The sequence below is a fragment of the Lepus europaeus genome, unplaced genomic scaffold, assembly GCF_033115175.1.
Source record: "Lepus europaeus isolate LE1 unplaced genomic scaffold, mLepTim1.pri SCAFFOLD_116, whole genome shotgun sequence".
Classification (NCBI taxonomy): Eukaryota; Metazoa; Chordata; class Mammalia; order Lagomorpha; family Leporidae; genus Lepus; species Lepus europaeus.
In genome coordinates, this window is record NW_026909030.1 from 530,293 (window position 1) to 554,552 (window position 24,260).

The window sequence follows — 24,260 nt, forward strand, 5'->3', positions numbered from 1 at the left end:
TTTCTGGTTTTATCCAGTCATTTCTGGAAAAGGTGGTGTGGAATTCGTATGCAATGGACCGAGAAAATCACAGTAAAAATGGTTTTGGAGAAAAGCAAAGTCTTTCGTTAGGCAAGTGCATAAAGTATCATCTACACAAACAGAAATATCATGTTTGTTTGCAGCAGTTCCACTGGCTTTCTCCCTAGAAAATACGAATGTGTAGAGCTGGTGTCTCCATGTGGAACCAATTACTGTATCCAAGCTCAAAATAAAATGTTCCCCGATAAAAGACATTCAAAACAATAAATTCCGTTGATAGTGTCCGGAAAACACAAACACAGAGGCTGTAGCAATATCTGGGATTGAGTTAGCCAGAACAAACCCAGATATTTCCAGTTTCATCCAGTCATATCCGGAAAACTCGTGTGGAATTCGTATGCAATGGACCGAGAAAATCACAGATAAAATGGTTTTGGAGAAAAGCAAAGTCTTTTCGTAAGGGAAGTGCATAAAATGTCATCGATACTAAAAGAAATATCATTTTTTTGGCCACAGTTCCTCTAGCTTTCTCCTTAGAAAATATGAATATGTAGAGCTGGTGTCCCCATGTGGAACCAATTATTATAAACAAGCTCTAAGTATAATGTTCCCCGATAAAAGAGTTTCAAAACAATAAAGTCTTTTGATAATATCCGGAAAACACAAACACAGAGGCTGTAGCAATATCTGGGATTGAATTAGCCAAAAGAAAACCAGATATTTGCGGTTTCATCCAGTCATATGCGGACAAACTGGAGTGGAATTCGTATGCTATGGACCGAGAAAATCACGTAAAAATGGTTTTGGAGGAAAGCAAAGTCTTTTCGTTAGGCAAGTGCATAAAATGTCATCTATACAAACAGAAATATCATGTTTGTTTGTCGCAGTTCCTCTAGCTTTCTCCCTAGAAAATACGAGTGTGTAGAGCTGGTGTCTCCATGTGGAACCAATTACTGTATCCAAGCTCAAAATAAAATGTTCCCCGATAAAAGACATTCAAAACAATAAATTCCGTTGAAAGTGTCCGGAAAACACAAACACAGAGGCTGTAGCAATATCTGGGATTGAGTTAGCCCGAACAAACCCAGATATTTCCAGTTTCATCCTGTCATATCCAGAAAACGGGTGTGGAATTCGTATGCAATGGACCAAGAAAATCACAGATAAAATGGTTTTGGAGAAAAGCAAAGTCTTTTCGTTAGGCAAGTGCATAAAATGTCATCTATACAAACAGAAATATCATGTTTGTTTGCCGCAGTTCCTCTAGCTTTCTGCCTAGAAAATACGAATGTGTAGAGCTGGTGTCCCCATGTGGAACCAATTAGTGTTTCTACGGTACAAAATTAAATGTTCCCTGATAAAAACATTCAAAACAATAAAGTCCATCGATAATATCCAGAAAACACAAACACAGAAGCTTTCACAATATTTTGGATTGAGTTAGCCAAAACACAACCGGATATTTCTGGTTTTATCCAGTCATTTCTGGAAAAGGTGGTGTGGAATTCGTATGCAATGGACCGAGAAAATCAGAACAAAAATGGTTTTGGGGAAAAGCAAAGTCTTTTCATTAGGCAAGTGCATAAAATGTCATCTACACAAACAGAAATATCATGTTTGTTTGCAGGAGTTCCACTGGCTTTCTCCCTAGAAAATACGAATGTGTAGAGCTGGTGTCTCCATGTGGAACCAATTACTGTATCCAAGCTCAAAATAAAATGTTCCCCAATAAAAGACTTTCAAAACAATAAAGTCTGTTGATAATATCCCGAAAAAACCAACCCAGAGTCTGTAGCAATATCTGGGATTGAGTTAGCCAAAACAAAACCGGATATTTCCGGTTTTATCCACTCATATCGGGACAAAGAGGTGTGGAATTCGTATGCAATGGACCGAGAAAATCACAGATAAAAGGGTTTTGGAGAAAAGCAAAGTCTTTTCGTTAGGCAAGTGCATAAAATGTCATCGATACTAAAAGAAATATCATTTTTTTGGCCACAATTCCTCTGGCCTTCTCCTTATAAAATATGAATATGTAGAGCTGGTGTCACAATGTGGATCCAATTTGTGTTTCAACGGTACAAAATTAAATGTTCCCTGATAAAAACATTCAAAACAATAAAGTCCGTCGATAATATCCAGAAAACACAAACACAGAGGCTGTAGCAATATCTGGGATTGAGTTAGCCAAAACAAAACCGGATATTTCCGGTTTTATCCACTCATATCCGGACAAAGAGGTGTGGAATTCGTATGCAATGGACCGAGAAATCACAGATAAAATGGTTTTGGAGAAAAGCAAAGTCTTTTCATTAGGGAAGTGCATAAAATGTCATCTATACAAAAAAAAAATATCATGTTTGTCTTCCTCATTTCCTCTAGCTTTCTGCCTAGAAAATACGAATGTGTAGAGCAGGTGTCCCCATGATGAACCAATTAGTGTTTCAATGGTACAAAATTAAATGTTCCCTGATAAAAACATTCAAAACAATAAAGTCCATCGATAATATCCAGAAAACACAAACACAGAAGCTTTCACAATATTTTGGATTGAGTTAGCCAAAACACAACCAGATATTTCTGGTTTTATCCAGTCATTTCTGGAAAAGGTGGTGTGGAATTCGTATGCAATGGACCGAGAAAATCAGAGCAAAAATGGTTTTGGCAAAAAGCAAAGTCTTTTCGTTAGGCAAGTGCATAAAATATCATCTACACAAACAGAAATATCATGTTTGTTTGCAGCAGTTCCACTGGCTTTCTCCCTAGAAAATACGAATGTGTAGAGCTGGTGTCTCCATGTGGAACCAATTACTGTATCCAAGCTCAAAATAAAATGTTCCCCGATAAAAGACATTCAAAACAATAAATTCCGTTGATAGTGTCCGGAAAACACAAACACAGAGGCTGTAGCAATATCTGGGATTGAGTTAGCCAGAAGAAACCCAGATATTTCCAGTTTCATCCTGTCATATCCGGAAATGGGTGTGGAATTCGTATGCAATGGACCAAGAAAATCACAGATAAAATGGTTTTGGAGAAAAGCAAAGTCTTTTCGTTAGGCAAATGCATAAAATGTCATCTAGACAAACAGAAATATCATGTTTGTTTGCCGCAGTTCCTCTAGCTTTCTGCCTAGAAAATACGAATGTGTAGAGCTGGTGTCCCCATGTGGAACCAATTAGTGTTTCTACGGTACAAAATTAAATGTTCCCTGATAAAAACATTCAAAACAATAAAGTCCATCGATAATATCCAGAAAACACAAACACAGAAGCTTTCACAATATTTTGGATTGAGTTAGCCCTAACACAACCGGATATTTCTGGTTTTATCCAGTCATTTCTGGAAAAGGTGGTGTGGAATTCGTATGCAATGGACCGAGAAAATCAGAGCAAAAATGGTTTTGGCGAAAAGCAAAGTCTTTTCATTAGGCAAGTGCATAAAATGTCATCTACACAAACAGAAATATCATGTTTGTTTGCAGGAATTCCACTGGCTTTCTCCCTAGAAAATACGAATGTGTAGAGCTGGTGTCTCCATGTGGAACCAATTACTGTATCCAAGCTCAAAATAAAATGTTCCCCGATAAAAGACTTTCAAAACAATAAAGTCTGTTGATAATATCCCGAAAAAACCAACCCAGAGTCTGTAGCAATACCTGGGATTGAGTTAGCCAAAACAAAACCGGATATTTCCGGTTTTATCCACTCATATCCGGACAAAGAGGTGTGGAATTCGTATGCAATGGACCGAGAAAATCACAGATAAAATGGTTTTGGAGAAAAGCAAAGTCTTTTCGTTAGGCAAGTGCATAAAATGTCATCGATAGTAAAAGAAATATCATTTTTTTGGCCACAATTCCTCTGGCCTTCTCCTTAGAAAATATGAATATGTAGAGCTGGTGTCACAATGTGGATCCAATTTGTGTTTCTACGGTACAAAATTAAATGTTCCCTGATAAAAACATTCAAAACAATAAAGTCCGTCGATAATATCCAGAAAACACAAACACAGAGGCTGTAGCAATATCTGGGATTGAGTTAGCCAAAACACAACCGGATATTTCTGGTTTCATCCAGTCATATCCGGAGAAACTGGTGTGGAATTCGTATGCAATTGACCGAGAAAATCACAGTAAAAATGGTTTTGGAGAAAAGCAAAGTCTTTTCGTTAGGCAAGTGCATAAAATGTCATCTATACAAACAGAAATATCATGTTTGTTTGCCACAGTTCCTCTAGCTTTCTCCCTAGAAAATACGAATGTGTAGAGCTGGTGTCCCCATGTGGAACCAATTAGTGTTTCTACGGTACAAAATAAAATGTTCCCTAATAAAAACATTCAGAAAAATAAAGTCCATCGATAATATCCAGAAAACACAAACACAGAGGCTTTCACAGTATTTTGGATTGAGTTAGCCAAAACACAACCGGATATTTCTGGTTTCATCCAGTTGAAAGCATTAGGGGAATAAAGGAATTAGGCGGGCTAGGTTTAAAATGATGTTGCTTGTGAGCTAACTGCATACTGTTTTGCTTCTGTGCAAAATAGCTGAGCTTGCTAAATGCTTTCATGAGATAATTGAACTTTAGTTGAACCTGTAGCATGTGATAATTAGTTTAGGAGCTATGTTAGGTTTTTGGGAACCATAAAAGCAGAAGTTGACCGAAAATGTACCCACCCTATGTCCTGATGACCCCGTATTTGTGCTTGCTCAAGTACTTTGTTCCTTTACCCTGGAAAAACCCTATACCTTGTGATGTTTTGTAATGCTGTGGAGATATGCTAATGTTGTGGTTTTAAGCCTTAAATACTCTGGGCAATTGATGGTCGGGGTCGTTCTCTCTGCACTGCTTTGTAGTGTTACTGAGAGACGACCCATTTGCAAATGAAATAAACTTTCCTCATGCTCTTTGCATCGATTGGAGTGGAATTCGTGCTTCTGGGGGTCTCTCTCTATAGGACACCACTTTTTAGGGTCCTACATTGGGGGCTCGTCCGGGATTCGAGACCCCAGACCCACGCTCCATTTTCCAATCGGAGGTAAGTCTTTGCTGTTTTAAGTATTTTTGTGTGTTTTGTTAATTTTTTTAGTATTTTATTTTTCCCGGGGCGCTTGACGTACCGGAGGTTTATGTTTTAGCTGTTTTCCCGGGGCGCTTGACGTACCGGAGGTTTATGTTTTACTGAAATTGTGCCTGTACGGGACCTGTATCTGAAAAGAGCCAGTAGTAGGCAAGACAGACGTGTCAAGACCCCTGGCTCAGGCCCTGGAGGACGCTCCAGTGGCGGTATTCTGGGGGAGCCTGGCGGGTGGCAGCCGCTTCGCTCCCATCGCTCTCACCACTTGGTGGGGAAAAGCTTCCCTGGGGAGCCTGGCGGGCGGCAGCCGCTTCGCTCCCATCGGAAGTTCTGGTTAGGGAAAGGTTTTCTTCCCCGGGAGAAGGGCTGGTGGCAGCAGCCACTCCCGTCGGAAGTTTTGGTTTCAGTTTTGTCTTGGTTTTGCGCGCAGTGTCTTTGTGAGTTTTGTGGTTGTTTTCTGTGTTTTAATATATCTTCCTTATTTGCCTTTCCCCTCCAACATGGGACAGGAATTAACTGCACCTTTGAGTCTTACTTTAGGTCATTGAAGAGAGGTCCAGGAGCGGGCCCAAAACTTGTCTATAAGAGTGCAGAAGAAGAACTGGACAAGTTTCTGTACATCCGAGTGGCCAGCCTTAAACATCGGGTGGCCACGGGATGGGACTTTTAACTCTCGAATTATCTTACAGGTGAAGAGCCAGGTCTGCAGGGGAGGTAAAGAAGGGCGCCCGAATCAAGTGCCCTACATCTTTGTGTGGGAGGACCTGGCGAAAAACCCCCCAGACTGGGTAAAACCTTTCCTCCTTTCCAACAGGGCGGTGGCAGAGCTCGATCCTACTATACCCACCACCGCCCTGAGGATGAAGCCCAGTTCTGAGTTATCAGCAGTTGCCCTGGGGGTGGCGTCGAGCCCCAAACCCCCTCCGATCCTACCCGCAACACCCCTAGTATTGGAAATTGCAGACCAGGGCAAATACCTCAACCCTCTATCCATTACAGGAATTGGACACCCTCAAACCTGAGAAACCCTTAACTCCTCCAGGCAGGCAGGAAGATCTTTTTAATATTCCACCACCTTATTCCCCCCGCCTCCTTAGGAGGGCACCTTATATCCCCTGTTTCCCAAGAAGGCCCGCAGTGCCCTTTTTGGAAACCAGAAGAGAAATGGAGGAGAAAGAATCCGATGAAATAAAGGAGGAAGGACCCCCGGCCCGTTCTAGCTGGCCGTCCTCCTCCTCCATATAACTGGGATCACAAGCCCTGATAGGACTTGCAGGGCCTGTTTTACTATCATTAATTTTGCTACACTTAAATGGAACTTTGTAGGAGACTCAGTCTCTACTGCCAGACTCTCCTGAGGAGTTTAGCTGAAGGGGTTAAAGTTATTTAGTTAAAAAAGGGAAGTTTAAAATGGGCTAAGAAAGAGGAACTAACTAGGATCCTGGCCACCACAGTTAAAAGAAAGCAAAAGTAAGGGAAAATTAGGATAGGCAGGGACCCCGGAGACTGGCAAAAGCACAGAGAAGTGCCCAAAAGGACAAGTCCCCCTAAGGTCCGACTAACAACGAGAATCTAGTGGTGTACGACTGCCACACGAGACTGAACTGACCGAAACGGCCCCTGCAAGACGACAAGAGAAAAGACGACAGCAGCGGAGTGGTGAGACTGGGCGACAGCGGCCCCTCGGCCCCTCCCTTGTTGGGATAGTGTTGAGGATGCGGGCTCTGCCCAGGTTCCCGTAGATAATGCTCCATCACCCCCTGCGGTGTCTGGGAGGGGCCCACGCGATATCCCCCTAGCGTCTGGAGGTCAACGGAGATAACAGTGGGAGACGGCCGAACGAGGACAGTGGTCTGGGTTTCCACCTTCAACCCCCCCCCCCGAGGACTCTGCTCGGCAGGCAGGGCTGATCGCTATGGACCATGCACTCCGTGCAGCTAAGAAAAAGGAGCAGGTGGCAATGCACAAGAACAGCAGGTACGCTCTCGCCACTATCCACGGGGAACTCAAAATGGACAGAGGCTTTATCGACCAAGAAGAAAAATTGCGCCAATGTTTCCCTGAATTGGACTACCAAAGGTACTGGGTTCAGACACCGGGCCGGCTTTCGTCTCCAGGGTAAGTCAGATGGTGGCACAGGTATAGGAAATAAATGCTACATAGTGTTTATAGGGTAAGTCAGATGGTGGTGGCGGTAGCCAAGGTACTGGGGATATAGTTAGGTAAAACGTATGATTAATGGTGGAGACTGGCACTGGAGACTGGGTCAAATTGCTGCTGCACATTTTTATAATGCTACATATCCTTTATATGCTGCTACCCTTTTGCAACTTCCCTATCCTGCCAGGCTCTGCTTAGATGTCTGCCTTTTAGGGCTTTAAAGGCTTCCTGAAGAAGCAGTCCCTGGCTCTGCTCTCCGAGCAGCAGAAGATGAGTGACTGCGAGTTTGCCTATGTACACATGCTGGCTCAGGACTATTTGCTGTATATCCTGAAGATGCCGCAGCCTGGACTGGGATTGAGCAAGACGTCCAGGGTGCTGCAGAACGTCACCTTCTCCATCCAGCAAGAAGTGGAAGAGGCTCTGCAACCGTACCTGCACAATGTGCCTGTCGCGTCCGTCGAGACTGCCAGAACGATTTTCAACCAAGTGATGGAAAAAGAGTTTGAGGACGGTGTCATCAACTGGGGTAGGATTGTGACTATATTCGCATTCGAAGGGGTCTTGGCCAAGAAGCTCCTCCGGGAGCAGGCTGCTCCGGATGTGGACACTTTTAAGCCCATCCCTTATTTTGTGGCTGAGTTCATAACGAGGAGGATGGGAGAATGGATAAGGCAAAACGGAGGCTGGGAAAATGGATTTGTAAAAAAGTTTATACATAATTCTGGTGAAAAAATTTTTCTGGAAGTTACCGAACAGATCTGTGTGATATTGTCATTGCTAAAAAAGAAGTATTGCTGACCCTTAGTAATGTTATTTTAATTTTTACCCTGCATAATGAATAGGCTTCTTTAGTTTATTAAAAGTAAAATTGTTTATCACCCACGCCTTGGTCCTGACCCAGCAGTGCCAAAGTTTAAAAATGAAGGACATGAAAGAAAAGAGTATTGTTGGTAAGAAGGGCTAAAGAAAAAAAGAGCTTTTTATATAAGAAAAGGACATGGTTTGTAAGAATGACTTTATCCGGATGGCTAGTTTAATAAAAATGGTAAAATGTTTAAAGAAAGTCGAAGAGGGTGTGTGAAAGTCACAAAAAGTATTTGGGTCAATTCAGCTGAACAGGCACCAGGTATCAACCCAAATTTGTATGACTTCTTCAGGGATGTGTTTTCTGTTTTTGTCTCTGTTGTATTTTCTGTTTTTGAATTCTGATGCCTTTTTGTAACTTTTTCTATCCTGCGGGACATGCTTCCCCTACCCTGTAGACTTGCATCTGTCTGGCAGCGGATTTGGTGGGCGCATGGGGAGGCGGCCGGCTGCCGCCTATCAGGGAGCTGGAGCAGGAGCGGCAGCAGCTGATCCTTGTGCTGAACCGGCGCCGCCCCACCTGCATTGTCCGCACCGACAGCGTCCCTGGCTGTGCGGCTAGGCACAGGGGACTGCCCCTTGGACCTAATATTAATGGCTGTGGTGCATATTACTAATATAATATTAAATGGTATAACTCATCCCCATGATTGCACTTAAATTTTAAGATTAAAATTTGACAAAAAGAAAAGGGGGGAATGAAAGCATTAGGGGAATAAAGGAATTAGGCGGGCTAGGTTTAAAATGAAGTTGCTTGTGAGCTAACTGCATACTGTTTTGCTTCTGTGCAAAATAGCTGAGCTTGCTAAATACTTTCATGAGATAATTGAACTTTAGTTGAACCTGTAGCATGTGATAATTAGTTTAGGAGCTATGTTAAGTTTTTGGGAACCATAAAAGCAGAAGTTGACCGAAAATGTACCCACCCTATGTCCTGATGACCCCGTATTTGTGCTTGCTCAAGTACTTTGTTCCTTTACCCTGGAAAAACCCTATACATTGTGATGTTTTGTAATGCTGTGGAGATATGCTAATGTTGTGGTTTTAAGCCTTAAATACTCTGGGCAATTGATGGTCGGGGTCGTTCTCTCTGCACTGCTTTGTAGTGTTACTGAGAGACGACCCATTTGCAAATGAAATAAACTTTCCTCATGCTCTTTGCATCGATTGGAGTGGAATTCGTGCTTCTGGGGGTCTCTCTCTATAGGACACCAATTTTTAGGGTCCTACACAGTCATATCCGGAAAAACTGGTGTGGAATTCGTATGCAATGGACCGAGACAATCACAGATAAAATGGTTTTGGAGAAATGCAAAGTCTTTTCGTTAGGCAAGTGCATAAAATGTCATCTATACAAACAGAAATATCATGTTTGTTTGTCGCAGTTCCTCTAGCTTTCTCCCTAGAAAATACGAATGTGTAGAGCTGGTGTCTCCATGTGGATCCAATTAGTGTTTCCAAGCACAAAATTAAATGTTCCCTTATAAAAAAACAATCAAAACAATAAAGTCCGTTGATAGTGTCCGGAAAACACAAACACAGAGGCTGTAGCAATATCTGGGATTGAGTTAGCCAGAAGAAACCCAGATATTTCCAGTTTCATGCTGTCATATCCAGAAAACTGGTGTGGAATTCGTATGCAATGGACCGAGAAAGTCACAGATAAAATGGTTTTGGAGAAAAGCAAAGTCTTTTCGTTAGGCAAGTGAATAAAATGTCATCGATAATAAAAGAAATATCATTTTTGTGGCCACAATTCCTCTGGCTTTCTCCTTAGAAAATATGAATATGTAGAGCTGGTGTCCCCATGTGGATCCAATTAGTGTTTCTATGGTACAAAATTAAATGTTCCCTGATAAAAACATTCAAAACAATAAAGTCCGTCGATAATATCCGGAAAACACAAACACAGAGGCTGTAGCAATATCTGGCATTGAGTTAGCCAAAACACAACCGGATATTTCTGGTTTCATCCAGTCATATCTGGAGAAACTGGTGTGGAATTTGTATGCAATGGACACAGAAAATCACAGCAAAAATGGTTTGGGGAAAAGCAAAGTCTTTTCGATAGGCAAGTGCATAAAATGTCATCTATACAAACAGAAATATCATGTTTGTTTGCCGCAGTTCCTCTAGCTTTCTCCCTAGAAAATACAAATGTGTAGAGCTGGTGTCACAATGTGGAACCAATTAGTGTTTCTACGGTAGAAAATGAAATGTTCCCTAATAAAAACATTCAAAACAATAAAGTCCATCGATAATATCCAGAAAACACAAACACAGAGGCTTTCACAGTATTTTGGATTGAGTTAGCCAAAACACAACCGGATATTTCTGGTTTCATCCAGTCATATCCGGACAAACTGGTGTGGAATTCGTATGCAATGGACCGAGACAATCACAGATAAAATGGTTTTGGAGAAATGCAAAGTCTTTTTGTTAGGGAAGTGCATAAAATGTCATCTACACAAACAGAAATATCATGTTTGTTTGCAGCAGTTCCACTGGCTTTCTCCCTAGAAAATACGAATGTGTAGAGCTGGTGTCTCCATGTGGAACCAATTACTGTATCCAAGCACAAAATAAAATGTTCCCCGATAAAAGACTTTCAAAACAATAAAGTCTGTTGATAATATTCCGAAAAAACCAACCCAGAGTCTGTAGCAATATCTGGGATTGAGTTAGCCAAAACAAAACCGGATATTACCGGTTTTATCCACTCATATCCGGACAAAGAGGTGTGGAATTCATATGCAATGGACCAAGAAAATCACATTAAAAACGGTTTTGGAGAAAAGCAAAGTCTTTTTGTTAGGGAAGTGCATAAAATGTCATCTACACAAATAGAAATATCTTGTTTGTTTGCAGCAGTTCCTCTAGCTTTCTCCCTAGAAAATACGAATGTGTAGAGCTGGTGTCTCCATGTGGAACCAATTACTGTATCCAAGCTCAAAATAAAATGTTCCCCGATAAAAGACTTTCAAAACAATAAAGTCTGTTGATAATATCCCGAAAAAACCAACCCAGAGTCTGTAGCAATATCTGGGATTGAGTTAGCCAAAACAAAACCGGATATTTCCGGTTTTATTCACTCATGTCCGGACAAAGAGGTGTGGAATTCGTATGCAATGGACCGAGAAAATCACAGTAAAAATGGTTTTGGAGAAAAGCAAAGTCTTTTGTTAGGCAAGTGCATAAAATGTCATCTACACAAACAGAAATATCATGTTTGTTTGCAGCAGTTCCTCTAGCTTTCTCCCTAGAAAATACGAGTGTGTAGAGCTGGTGTCTCCATGTGGAACCAATTAGTGTTTCCAAGCAGAAAATTAAATGTTCCCTGATAAAAAACATTCAAAACAATAAAGTCCGTTGATAGTGTCCGGAAAACACAAACCCAGAATCTGTAGCAATATCTGGGATTGAGTTAGCCAAAATAAAACCGGATATTTCCGGTTTCATCCAGTCATATGCGGACAAACTGGAGTGGAATTCGTATGTAATGGACTGAGGAAATCACAGTAAAAATGGTTTTGGAGAAAAGCAAAGTCTTTTCATTAGGCAAGTGCATAAAATGTCATCTACACAAACAGAAATATCATGTTTGTTTGCAGGAATTCCACTGGCTATCTCCCTAGAAAATACGAATGTGTAGAGCTGTTGTCTCCATGTGGAACCAATTACTGTATCCAAGCTCAAAATAAAATGTTCCCCAATAAAAGGCTTTCAAAACAATAAAGTCTGTTGTTAATATCCCGAAAAAACCAACCCAGAGTCTGTAGCAATATCTGGGATTGAGTTAGCCAAAACAAAACCGGATATTTCCAGTTTTATCCACTCATATCCGGACAAAGAGGTGTGGAATTCGTATGCAATGGACCGAGAAAATCACAGATAAATGGTTTTGGAGAAAAGCAAAGTCTTTTCGTTAGGCAAGTGCATAAAATGTCATCGATACTAAAAGAAATATCATTTTTTGGCCACAATTCCTCTGGCCTTCTCCTTAGAAAATATGAATATGTAGAGCTGGTGTCACAATGTGGATCCAATTTGTGTTTCTACGGTACAAAATTATTAAATGTTCCCTGATAAAAACATTCAAAACAATAAAGTCCGTCGATAATATCCAGAAAACACAAACACAGAGGCTGTAGCAATATCTGGGATTGAGTTAGCCAAAACAAAACCGGATATTTCCGGTTTTATCCACTCATATCCGGACAAAGAGGTGTGGAATTCGTATGCAATGGACCGAGAAAATCACAGATAAAATGGTTTTGGAGAAAAGCAAAGTCTTTTCATTAGGGAAGTGCATAAAATGTCATCTATACAAAAAAAATATCATGTTTGTCTTCCTCATTTCCTCTAGCTTTCTGCCTAGAAAATACGAATGTGTAGAGCAGGTGTCCCCATGATGAACCAATTAGTGTTTCAATGGTACAAAATTAAATGTTCCCTGATAAAAACATTCAAAACAATAAAGTCCATCGATAATATCCAGAAAACACAAACACAGAAGCTTTCACAATATTTTGGATTGAGTTAGCCAAAACACAACCAGATATTTCTGGTTTTATCCAGTCATTTCTGGAAAAGGTGGTGTGGAATTCGTATGCAATGGACCGAGAAAATCACAGTAAAAATGGTTTTGGAGAAAAGCAAAGTCTTTCGTTAGGCAAGTGCATAAAATATCATCTACACAAACAGAAATATCATGTTTGTTTGCAGCAGTTCCACTGGCTTTCTCCCTAGAAAATACGAATGTGTAGAGCTGGTGTCTCCATGTGGAACCAATTACTGTATCCAAGCTCAAAATAAAATGTTCCCCGATAAAAGACATTCAAAACAATAAATTCCGTTGATAGTGTCCGGAAAACACAAACACAGAGGCTGTAGCAATATCTGGGATTGAGTTAGCCAGAACAAACCCAGATATTTCCAGTTTCATCCAGTCATATCCGGAAAACTCGTGTGGAATTCGTATGCAATGGACCGAGAAAATCACAGATAAAATGGTTTTGGAGAAAAGCAAAGTCTTTTCGTAAGGGAAGTGCATAAAATGTCATCGATACTAAAAGAAATATCATTTTTTTGGCCACAGTTCCTCTAGCTTTCTCCTTAGAAAATATGAATATGTAGAGCTGGTGTCCCCATGTGGAACCAATTATTATAAACAAGCTCTAAGTATAATGTTCCCCGATAAAAGAGTTTCAAAACAATAAAGTCTTTTGATAATATCCGGAAAACACAAACACAGAGGCTGTAGCAATATCTGGGATTGAATTAGCCAAAAGAAAACCAGATATTTGCGGTTTCATCCAGTCATATGCGGACAAACTGGAGTGGAATTCGTATGCTATGGACCGAGAAAATCACGTAAAAATGGTTTTGGAGGAAAGCAAAGTCTTTTCGTTAGGCAAGTGCATAAAATGTCATCTATACAAACAGAAATATCATGTTTGTTTGTCGCAGTTCCTCTAGCTTTCTCCCTAGAAAATACGAGTGTGTAGAGCTGGTGTCTCCATGTGGAACCAATTACTGTATCCAAGCTCAAAATAAAATGTTCCCCGATAAAAGACTTTCAAAACAATAAAGTCTGTTGATAATATCCCGAAAAAACCAACCCAGAGTCTGTAGCAATATCTGGGATTGAGTTAGCCAAAACAAAACCGGATATTTCCGGTTTTATTCACTCATGTCCGGACAAAGAGGTGTGGAATTCGTATGCAATGGACCGAGAAAATCACAGTAAAAATGGTTTTGGAGAAAAGCAAAGTCTTTTGTTAGGCAAGTGCATAAAATGTCATCTACACAAACAGAAATATCATGTTTGTTTGCAGCAGTTCCTCTAGCTTTCTCCCTAGAAAATACGAGTGTGTAGAGCTGGTGTCTCCATGTGGAACCAATTAGTGTTTCCAAGCAGAAAATTAAATGTTCCCTGATAAAAAACATTCAAAACAATAAAGTCCGTTGATAGTGTCCGGAAAACACAAACCCAGAATCTGTAGCAATATCTGGGATTGAGTTAGCCAAAATAAAACCGGATATTTCCGGTTTCATCCAGTCATATGCGGACAAACTGGAGTGGAATTCGTATGTAATGGACTGAGGAAATCACAGTAAAAATGGTTTTGGAGAAAAGCAAAGTCTTTTCATTAGGCAAGTGCATAAAATGTCATCTACACAAACAGAAATATCATGTTTGTTTGCAGGAATTCCACTGGCTATCTCCCTAGAAAATACGAATGTGTAGAGCTGTTGTCTCCATGTGGAACCAATTACTGTATCCAAGCTCAAAATAAAATGTTCCCCAATAAAAGGCTTTCAAAACAATAAAGTCTGTTGTTAATATCCCGAAAAAACCAACCCAGAGTCTGTAGCAATATCTGGGATTGAGTTAGCCAAAACAAAACCGGATATTTCCAGTTTTATCCACTCATATCCGGACAAAGAGGTGTGGAATTCGTATGCAATGGACCGAGAAAATCACAGATAAATGGTTTTGGAGAAAAGCAAAGTCTTTTCGTTAGGCAAGTGCATAAAATGTCATCGATACTAAAAGAAATATCATTTTTTGGCCACAATTCCTCTGGCCTTCTCCTTAGAAAATATGAATATGTAGAGCTGGTGTCACAATGTGGATCCAATTTGTGTTTCTACGGTACAAAATTATTAAATGTTCCCTGATAAAAACATTCAAAACAATAAAGTCCGTCGATAATATCCAGAAAACACAAACACAGAGGCTGTAGCAATATCTGGGATTGAGTTAGCCAAAACAAAACCGGATATTTCCGGTTTTATCCACTCATATCCGGACAAAGAGGTGTGGAATTCGTATGCAATGGACCGAGAAAATCACAGATAAAATGGTTTTGGAGAAAAGCAAAGTCTTTTCATTAGGGAAGTGCATAAAATGTCATCTATACAAAAAAAATATCATGTTTGTCTTCCTCATTTCCTCTAGCTTTCTGCCTAGAAAATACGAATGTGTAGAGCAGGTGTCCCCATGATGAACCAATTAGTGTTTCAATGGTACAAAATTAAATGTTCCCTGATAAAAACATTCAAAACAATAAAGTCCATCGATAATATCCAGAAAACACAAACACAGAAGCTTTCACAATATTTTGGATTGAGTTAGCCAAAACACAACCAGATATTTCTGGTTTTATCCAGTCATTTCTGGAAAAGGTGGTGTGGAATTCGTATGCAATGGACCGAGAAAATCACAGTAAAAATGGTTTTGGAGAAAAGCAAAGTCTTTCGTTAGGCAAGTGCATAAAATATCATCTACACAAACAGAAATATCATGTTTGTTTGCAGCAGTTCCACTGGCTTTCTCCCTAGAAAATACGAATGTGTAGAGCTGGTGTCTCCATGTGGAACCAATTACTGTATCCAAGCTCAAAATAAAATGTTCCCCGATAAAAGACATTCAAAACAATAAATTCCGTTGATAGTGTCCGGAAAACACAAACACAGAGGCTGTAGCAATATCTGGGATTGAGTTAGCCAGAACAAACCCAGATATTTCCAGTTTCATCCAGTCATATCCGGAAAACTCGTGTGGAATTCGTATGCAATGGACCGAGAAAATCACAGATAAAATGGTTTTGGAGAAAAGCAAAGTCTTTTCGTAAGGGAAGTGCATAAAATGTCATCGATACTAAAAGAAATATCATTTTTTTGGCCACAGTTCCTCTAGCTTTCTCCTTAGAAAATATGAATATGTAGAGCTGGTGTCCCCATGTGGAACCAATTATTATAAACAAGCTCTAAGTATAATGTTCCCCGATAAAAGAGTTTCAAAACAATAAAGTCTTTTGATAATATCCGGAAAACACAAACACAGAGGCTGTAGCAATATCTGGGATTGAATTAGCCAAAAGAAAACCAGATATTTGCGGTTTCATCCAGTCATATGCGGACAAACTGGAGTGGAATTCGTATGCTATGGACCGAGAAAATCACGTAAAAATGGTTTTGGAGGAAAGCAAAGTCTTTTCGTTAGGCAAGTGCATAAAATGTCATCTATACAAACAGAAATATCATGTTTGTTTGTCGCAGTTCCTCTAGCTTTCTCCCTAGAAAATACGAGTGTGTAGAGCTGGTGTCTCCATGTGGAACCAATTACTGTATCCAAGCTCAAAATAAAATGTTCCCCGATAAAAGACATTCAAAACAATAAATTCCGTTGAAAGTGTCCGGAAAACACAAACACAGAGGCTGTAGCAATATCTGGGATTGAGTTAGCCCGAACAAACCCAGATATTTCCAGTTTCATCCTGTCATATCCAGAAAACGGGTGTGGAATTCGTATGCAATGGACCAAGAAAATCACAGATAAAATGGTTTTGGAGAAAAGCAAAGTCTTTTCGTTAGGCAAGTGCATAAAATGTCATCTATACAAACAGAAATATCATGTTTGTTTGCCGCAGTTACTCTAGCTTTCTGCCTAGAAAATACGAATGTGTAGAGCTGGTGTCCCCATGTGGAACCAATTAGTGTTTCTACGGTACAAAATTAAATGTTCCCTGATAAAAACATTCAAAACAATAAAGTCCATCGATAATATCCAGAAAACACAAACACAGAAGCTTTCACAATATTTTGGATTGAGTTAGCCAAAACACAACCGGATATTTCTGGTTTTATCCAGTCATTTCTGGAAAAGGTGGTGTGGAATTCGTATGCAATGGACCGAGAAAATCAGAACAAAAATGGTTTTGGGGAAAAGCAAAGTCTTTTCATTAGGCAAGTGCATAAAATGTCATCTACACAAACAGAAATATCATGTTTGTTTGCAGGAGTTCCACTGGCTTTCTCCCTAGAAAATACGAATGTGTAGAGCTGGTGTCTCCATGTGGAACCAATTACTGTATCCAAGCTCAAAATAAAATGTTCCCCAATAAAAGACTTTCAAAACAATAAAGTCTGTTGATAATATCCCGAAAAAACCAACCCAGAGTCTGTAGCAATATCTGGGATTGAGTTAGCCAAAACAAAACCGGATATTTCCGGTTTTATCCACTCATATCGGGACAAAGAGGTGTGGAATTCGTATGCAATGGACCGAGAAAATCACAGATAAAAGGGTTTTGGAGAAAAGCAAAGTCTTTTCGTTAGGCAAGTGCATAAAATGTCATCGATACTAAAAGAAATATCATTTTTTTGGCCACAATTCCTCTGGCCTTCTCCTTATAAAATATGAATATGTAGAGCTGGTGTCACAATGTGGATCCAATTTGTGTTTCAACGGTACAAAATTAAATGTTCCCTGATAAAAACATTCAAAACAATAAAGTCCGTCGATAATATCCAGAAAACACAAACACAGAGGCTGTAGCAATATCTGGGATTGAGTTAGCCAAAACAAAACCGGATATTTCCGGTTTTATCCACTCATATCCGGACAAAGAGGTGTGGAATTCGTATGCAATGGACCGAGAAATCACAGATAAAATGGTTTTGGAGAAAAGCAAAGTCTTTTCATTAGGGAAGTGCATAAAATGTCATCTATACAAAAAAAAATATCATGTTTGTCTTCCTCATTTCCTCTAGCTTTCTGCCTAGAAAATACGAATGTGTAGAGCAGGTGTCCCCATGATGAACCAATTAGTGTTTCAATGGTACAAAATTAAATGTTCCCTGATAAAAACATTCAAAACAATAAAGTCCATCGATAATATCCAGAAAACACAAACACAGAAGCTTTCACAATATTTTGGATTGAGTTAGCCAAAACACAACCAGATATTTCTGGTTTTATCCAGTCATTTCTGGAAAAGGTGGTGTGGAATTCGTATGCAATGGACCGAGAAAATCAGAGCAAAAATGGTTTTGGCAAAAAGCAAAGTCTTTTCGTTAGGCAAGTGCATAAAATATCATCTACACAAACAGAAATATCATGTTTGTTTGCAGCAGTTCCACTGGCTTTCTCCCTAGAAAATACGAATGTGTAGAGCTGGTGTCTCCATGTGGAACCAATTACTGTATCCAAGCTCAAAATAAAATGTTCCCCGATAAAAGACATTCAAAACAATAAATTCCGTTGATAGTGTCCGGAAAACACAAACACAGAGGCTGTAGCAATATCTGGGATTGAGTTAGCCAGAAGAAACCCAGATATTTCCAGTTTCATCCTGTCATATCCGGAAATGGGTGTGGAATTCGTATGCAATGGACCAAGAAAATCACAGATAAAATGGTTTTGGAGAAAAGCAAAGTCTTTTCGTTAGGCAAATGCATAAAATGTCATCTAGACAAACAGAAATATCATGTTTGTTTGCCGCAGTTCCTCTAGCTTTCTGCCTAGAAAATACGAATGTGTAGAGCTGGTGTCCCCATGTGGAACCAATTAGTGTTTCTACGGTACAAAATTAAATGTTCCCTGATAAAAACATTCAAAACAATAAAGTCCATCGATAATATCCAGAAAACACAAACACAGAAGCTTTCACAATATTTTGGATTGAGTTAGCCCTAACACAACCGGATATTTCTGGTTTTATCCAGTCATTTCTGGAAAAGGTGGTGTGGAATTCGTATGCAATGGACCGAGAAAATCAGAGCAAAAATGGTTTTGGCGAAAAGCAAAGTCTTTTCATTAGGCAAGTGCATAAAATGTCATCTACACAAACAGAAATATCATGTTTGTTTGCAGGAATTCCACTGGCTTTCTCCCTAGAAAATACGAATGTGTAGAGCTGGTGTCTCCATGTGGAACCAATTACTGTATCCAAGCTCAAAATAAAATGTTCCCCGATAAAAGACTTTCAAAACAATAAAGTCTGTTGATAATATCCCGAAAAAACCAACCCAGAGTCTGTAGCAATATCTGGGATTGAGTTAGCCAAAACAAAACCGGATATTTCCGGTTTTATCCACTCATATCCGGACAAAGAGGTGTGGAATTCGTATGCAATGGACCGAGAAAATCACAGATAAAATGGTTTTGGAGAAAAGCAAAGTCTTTTCGTTAGGCAAGTGCATAAAATGTCATCGATAGTAAAAGAAATATCATTTTTTTGGCCACAATTCCTCTGGCCTTCTCCTTAGAAAATATGAATATGTAGAGCTGGTGTCACAATGTGGATCCAATTTGTGTTTCTACGGTACAAAATTAAATGTTCCCTGATAAAAACATTCAAAACAATAAAGTCCGTCGATAATATCCAGAAAACACAAACACAGAGGCTGTAGCAATATCTGGGATTGAGTTAGCCAAAACACAACCGGATATTTCTGGTTTCATCCAGTCATATCCGGAGAAACTGGTGTGGAATTCGTATGCAATTGACCGAGAAAATCACAGTAAAAATGGTTTTGGAGAAAAGCAAAGTCTTTTCGTTAGGCAAGTGCATAAAATGTCATCTATACAAACAGAAATATCATGTTTGTTTGCCACAGTTCCTCTAGCTTTCTCCCTAGAAAATACGAATGTGTAGAGCTGGTGTCCCCATGTGGAACCAATTAGTGTTTCTACGGTACAAAATAAAATGTTCCCTAATAAAAACATTCAGAAAAATAAAGTCCATCGATAATATCCAGAAAACACAAACACAGAGGCTTTCACAGTATTTTGGATTGAGTTAGCCAAAACACAACCGGATATTTCTGGTTTCATCCAGTTGAAAGCATTAGGGGAATAAAGGAATTAGGCGGGCTAGGTTTAAAATGATGTTGCTTGTGAGCTAACTGCATACTGTTTTGCTTCTGTGCAAAATAGCTGAGCTTGCTAAATGCTTTCATGAGATAATTGAACTTTAGTTGAACCTGTAGCATGTGATAATTAGTTTAGGAGCTATGTTAGGTTTTTGGGAACCATAAAAGCAGAAGTTGACCGAAAATGTACCCACCCTATGTCCTGATGACCCCGTATTTGTGCTTGCTCAAGTACTTTGTTCCTTTACCCTGGAAAAACCCTATACCTTGTGATGTTTTGTAATGCTGTGGAGATATGCTAATGTTGTGGTTTTAAGCCTTAAATACTCTGGGCAATTGATGGTCGGGGTCGTTCTCTCTGCACTGCTTTGTAGTGTTACTGAGAGACGACCCATTTGCAAATGAAATAAACTTTCCTCATGCTCTTTGCATCGATTGGAGTGGAATTCGTGCTTCTGGGGGTCTCTCTCTATAGGACACCACTTTTTAGGGTCCTACATTGGGGGCTCGTCCGGGATTCGAGACCCCAGACCCACGCTCCATTTTCCAATCGGAGGTAAGTCTTTGCTGTTTTAAGTATTTTTGTGTGTTTTGTTAATTTTTTTAGTATTTTATTTTTCCCGGGGCGCTTGACGTACCGGAGGTTTATGTTTTAGCTGTTTTCCCGGGGCGCTTGACGTACCGGAGGTTTATGTTTTACTGAAATTGTGCCTGTACGGGACCTGTATCTGAAAAGAGCCAGTAGTAGGCAAGACAGACGTGTCAAGACCCCTGGCTCAGGCCCTGGAGGACGCTCCAGTGGCGGTATTCTGGGGGAGCCTGGCGGGTGGCAGCCGCTTCGCTCCCATCGCTCTCACCACTTGGTGGGGAAAAGCTTCCCTGGGGAGCCTGGCGGGCGGCAGCCGCTTCGCTCCCATCGGAAGTTCTGGTTAGGGAAAGGTTTTCTTCCCCGGGAGAAGGGCTGGTGGCAGCAGCCACTCCCGTCGGAAGTTTTGGTTTCAGTTTTGTCTTGGTTTTGCGCGCAGTGTCTTTGTGAGTTTTGTGGTTGTTTTCTGTGTTTTAATATATCTTCCTTATTTGCCTTTCCCCTCCAACATGGGACAGGAATTAACTGCACCTTTGAGTCTTACTTTAGGTCATTGAAGAGAGGTCCAGGAGCGGGCCCAAAACTTGTCTATAAGAGTGCAGAAGAAGAACTGGACAAGTTTCTGTACATCCGAGTGGCCAGCCTTAAACATTGGGTGGCCACGGGATGGGACTTTTAACTCTCGAATTATCTTACAGGTGAAGAGCCAGGTCTGCAGGGGAGGTAAAGAAGGGCGCCCGAATCAAGTGCCCTACATCTTTGTGTGGGAGGACCTGGCGAAAAACCCCCCAGACTGGGTAAAACCTTTCCTCCTTTCCAACAGGGCGGTGGCAGAGCTCGATCCTACTATACCCACCACCGCCCTGAGGATGAAGCCCAGTTCTGAGTTATCAGCAGTTGCCCTGGGGGTGGCGTCGAGCCCCAAACCCCCTCCGATCCTACCCGCAACACCCCTAGTATTGGAAATTGCAGACCAGGGCAAATACCTCAACCCTCTATCCATTACAGGAATTGGACACCCTCAAACCTGAGAAACCCTTAACTCCTCCAGGCAGGCAGGAAGATCTTTTTAATATTCCACCACCTTATTCCCCCCGCCTCCTTAGGAGGGCACCTTATATCCCCTGTTTCCCAAGAAGGCCCGCAGTGCCCTTTTTGGAAACCAGAAGAGAAATGGAGGAGAAAGAATCCGATGAAATAAAGGAGGAAGGACCCCCGGCCCGTTCTAGCTGGCCGTCCTCCTCCTCCATATAACTGGGATCACAAGCCCTGATAGGACTTGCAGGGCCTGTTTTACTATCATTAATTTTGCTACACTTAAATGGAACTTTGTAGGAGACTCAGTCTCTACTGCCAGACTCTCCTGAGGAGTTTAGCTGAAGGGGTTAAAGTTATTTAGTTAAAAAAGGGAAGTTTAAAATGGGCTAAGAAAGAGGAACTAACTAGGATCCTGGCCACCACAGTTAAAAGAAAGCAAAAGTAAGGGAAAATTAGGATAGGCAGGGACCCCGGAGACTGGCAAAAGCACAGAGAAGTGCCCAAAAGGACAAGTCCCCCTAAGGTCCGACTAACAACGAGAATCTAGTGGTGTACGACTGCCACACGAGACTGAACTGACCGAAACGGCCCCTGCAAGACGACAAGAGAAAAGACGACAGCAGCGGAGTGGTGAGACTGGGCGACAGCGGCCCCTCGGCCCCTCCCTTGTTGGGATAGTGTTGAGGATGCGGGCTCTGCCCAGGTTCCCGTAGATAATGCTCCATCACCCCCTGCGGTGTCTGGGAGGGGCCCACGCGATATCCCCCTAGCGTCTGGAGGTCAACGGAGATAACAGTGGGAGACGGCCGAACGAGGACAGTGGTCTGGGTTTCCACCTTCAACCCCCCCCCCCGAGGACTCTGCTCGGCAGGCAGGGCTGATCGCTATGGACCATGCACTCCGTGCAGCTAAGAAAAAGGAGCAGGTGGCAATGCACAAGAACAGCAGGTACGCTCTCGCCACTATCCACGGGGAACTCAAAATGGACAGAGGCTTTATCGACCAAGAAGAAAAATTGCGCCAATGTTTCCCTGAATTGGACTACCAAAGGTACTGGGTTCAGACACCGGGCCGGCTTTCGTCTCCAGGGTAAGTCAGATGGTGGCACAGGTATAGGAAATAAATGCTACATAGTGTTTATAGGGTAAGTCAGATGGTGGTGGCGGTAGCCAAGGTACTGGGGATATAGTTAGGTAAAACGTATGATTAATGGTGGAGACTGGCACTGGAGACTGGGTCAAATTGCTGCTGCACATTTTTATAATGCTACATATCCTTTATATGCTGCTACCCTTTTGCAACTTCCCTATCCTGCCAGGCTCTGCTTAGATGTCTGCCTTTTAGGGCTTTAAAGGCTTCCTGAAGAAGCAGTCCCTGGCTCTGCTCTCCGAGCAGCAGAAGATGAGTGACTGCGAGTTTGCCTATGTACACATGCTGGCTCAGGACTATTTGCTGTATATCCTGAAGATGCCGCAGCCTGGACTGGGATTGAGCAAGACGTCCAGGGTGCTGCAGAACGTCACCTTCTCCATCCAGCAAGAAGTGGAAGAGGCTCTGCAACCGTACCTGCACAATGTGCCTGTCGCGTCCGTCGAGACTGCCAGAACGATTTTCAACCAAGTGATGGAAAAAGAGTTTGAGGACGGTGTCATCAACTGGGGTAGGATTGTGACTATATTCGCATTCGAAGGGGTCTTGGCCAAGAAGCTCCTCCGGGAGCAGGCTGCTCCGGATGTGGACACTTTTAAGCCCATCCCTTATTTTGTGGCTGAGTTCATAACGAGGAGGATGGGAGAATGGATAAGGCAAAACGGAGGCTGGGAAAATGGATTTGTAAAAAAGTTTATACATAATTCTGGTGAAAAAATTTTTCTGGAAGTTACCGAACAGATCTGTGTGATATTGTCATTGCTAAAAAAGAAGTATTGCTGACCCTTAGTAATGTTATTTTAATTTTTACCCTGCATAATGAATAGGCTTCTTTAGTTTATTAAAAGTAAAATTGTTTATCACCCACGCCTTGGTCCTGACCCAGCAGTGCCAAAGTTTAAAAATGAAGGACATGAAAGAAAAGAGTATTGTTGGTAAGAAGGGCTAAAGAAAAAAAGAGCTTTTTATATAAGAAAAGGACATGGTTTGTAAGAATGACTTTATCCGGATGGCTAGTTTAATAAAAATGGTAAAATGTTTAAAGAAAGTCGAAGAGGGTGTGTGAAAGTCACAAAAAGTATTTGGGTCAATTCAGCTGAACAGGCACCAGGTATCAACCCAAATTTGTATGACTTCTTCAGGGATGTGTTTTCTGTTTTTGTCTCTGTTGTATTTTCTGTTTTTGAATTCTGATGCCTTTTTGTAACTTTTTCTATCCTGCGGGACATGCTTCCCCTACCCTGTAGACTTGCATCTGTCTGGCAGCGGATTTGGTGGGCGCATGGGGAGGCGGCCGGCTGCCGCCTATCAGGGAGCTGGAGCAGGAGCGGCAGCAGCTGATCCTTGTGCTGAACCGGCGCCGCCCCACCTGCATTGTCCGCACCGACAGCGTCCCTGGCTGTGCGGCTAGGCACAGGGGACTGCCCCTTGGACCTAATATTAATGGCTGTGGTGCATATTACTAATATAATATTAAATGGTATAACTCATCCCCATGATTGCACTTAAATTTTAAGATTAAAATTTGACAAAAAGAAAAGGGGGGAATGAAAGCATTAGGGGAATAAAGGAATTAGGCGGGCTAGGTTTAAAATGAAGTTGCTTGTGAGCTAACTGCATACTGTTTTGCTTCTGTGCAAAATAGCTGAGCTTGCTAAATACTTTCATGAGATAATTGAACTTTAGTTGAACCTG

At 41.2% G+C, this 24,260-nt stretch overlaps 2 protein-coding genes across 2 annotated transcripts; both read left to right on the top strand.

The window, feature by feature from the left end:
• Nucleotides 1-7,531: 7,531 nt before the first annotated feature.
• LOC133754503 (bcl-2-related protein A1-like) lies at nt 7,532-8,062 on the top strand. The gene has a single exon (XM_062184965.1). It carries the CDS (start codon nt 7,532-7,534, stop codon nt 8,060-8,062), a length of 531 nt encoding a protein of 176 aa, XP_062040949.1.
• A 14,755-nt stretch (nt 8,063-22,817) lies between these two features.
• LOC133754502 (bcl-2-related protein A1-like) lies at nt 22,818-23,348 on the top strand. The gene has a single exon (XM_062184964.1). It carries the CDS (start codon nt 22,818-22,820, stop codon nt 23,346-23,348), a length of 531 nt encoding a protein of 176 aa, XP_062040948.1.
• Nucleotides 23,349-24,260: the final 912 nt, after the last annotated feature.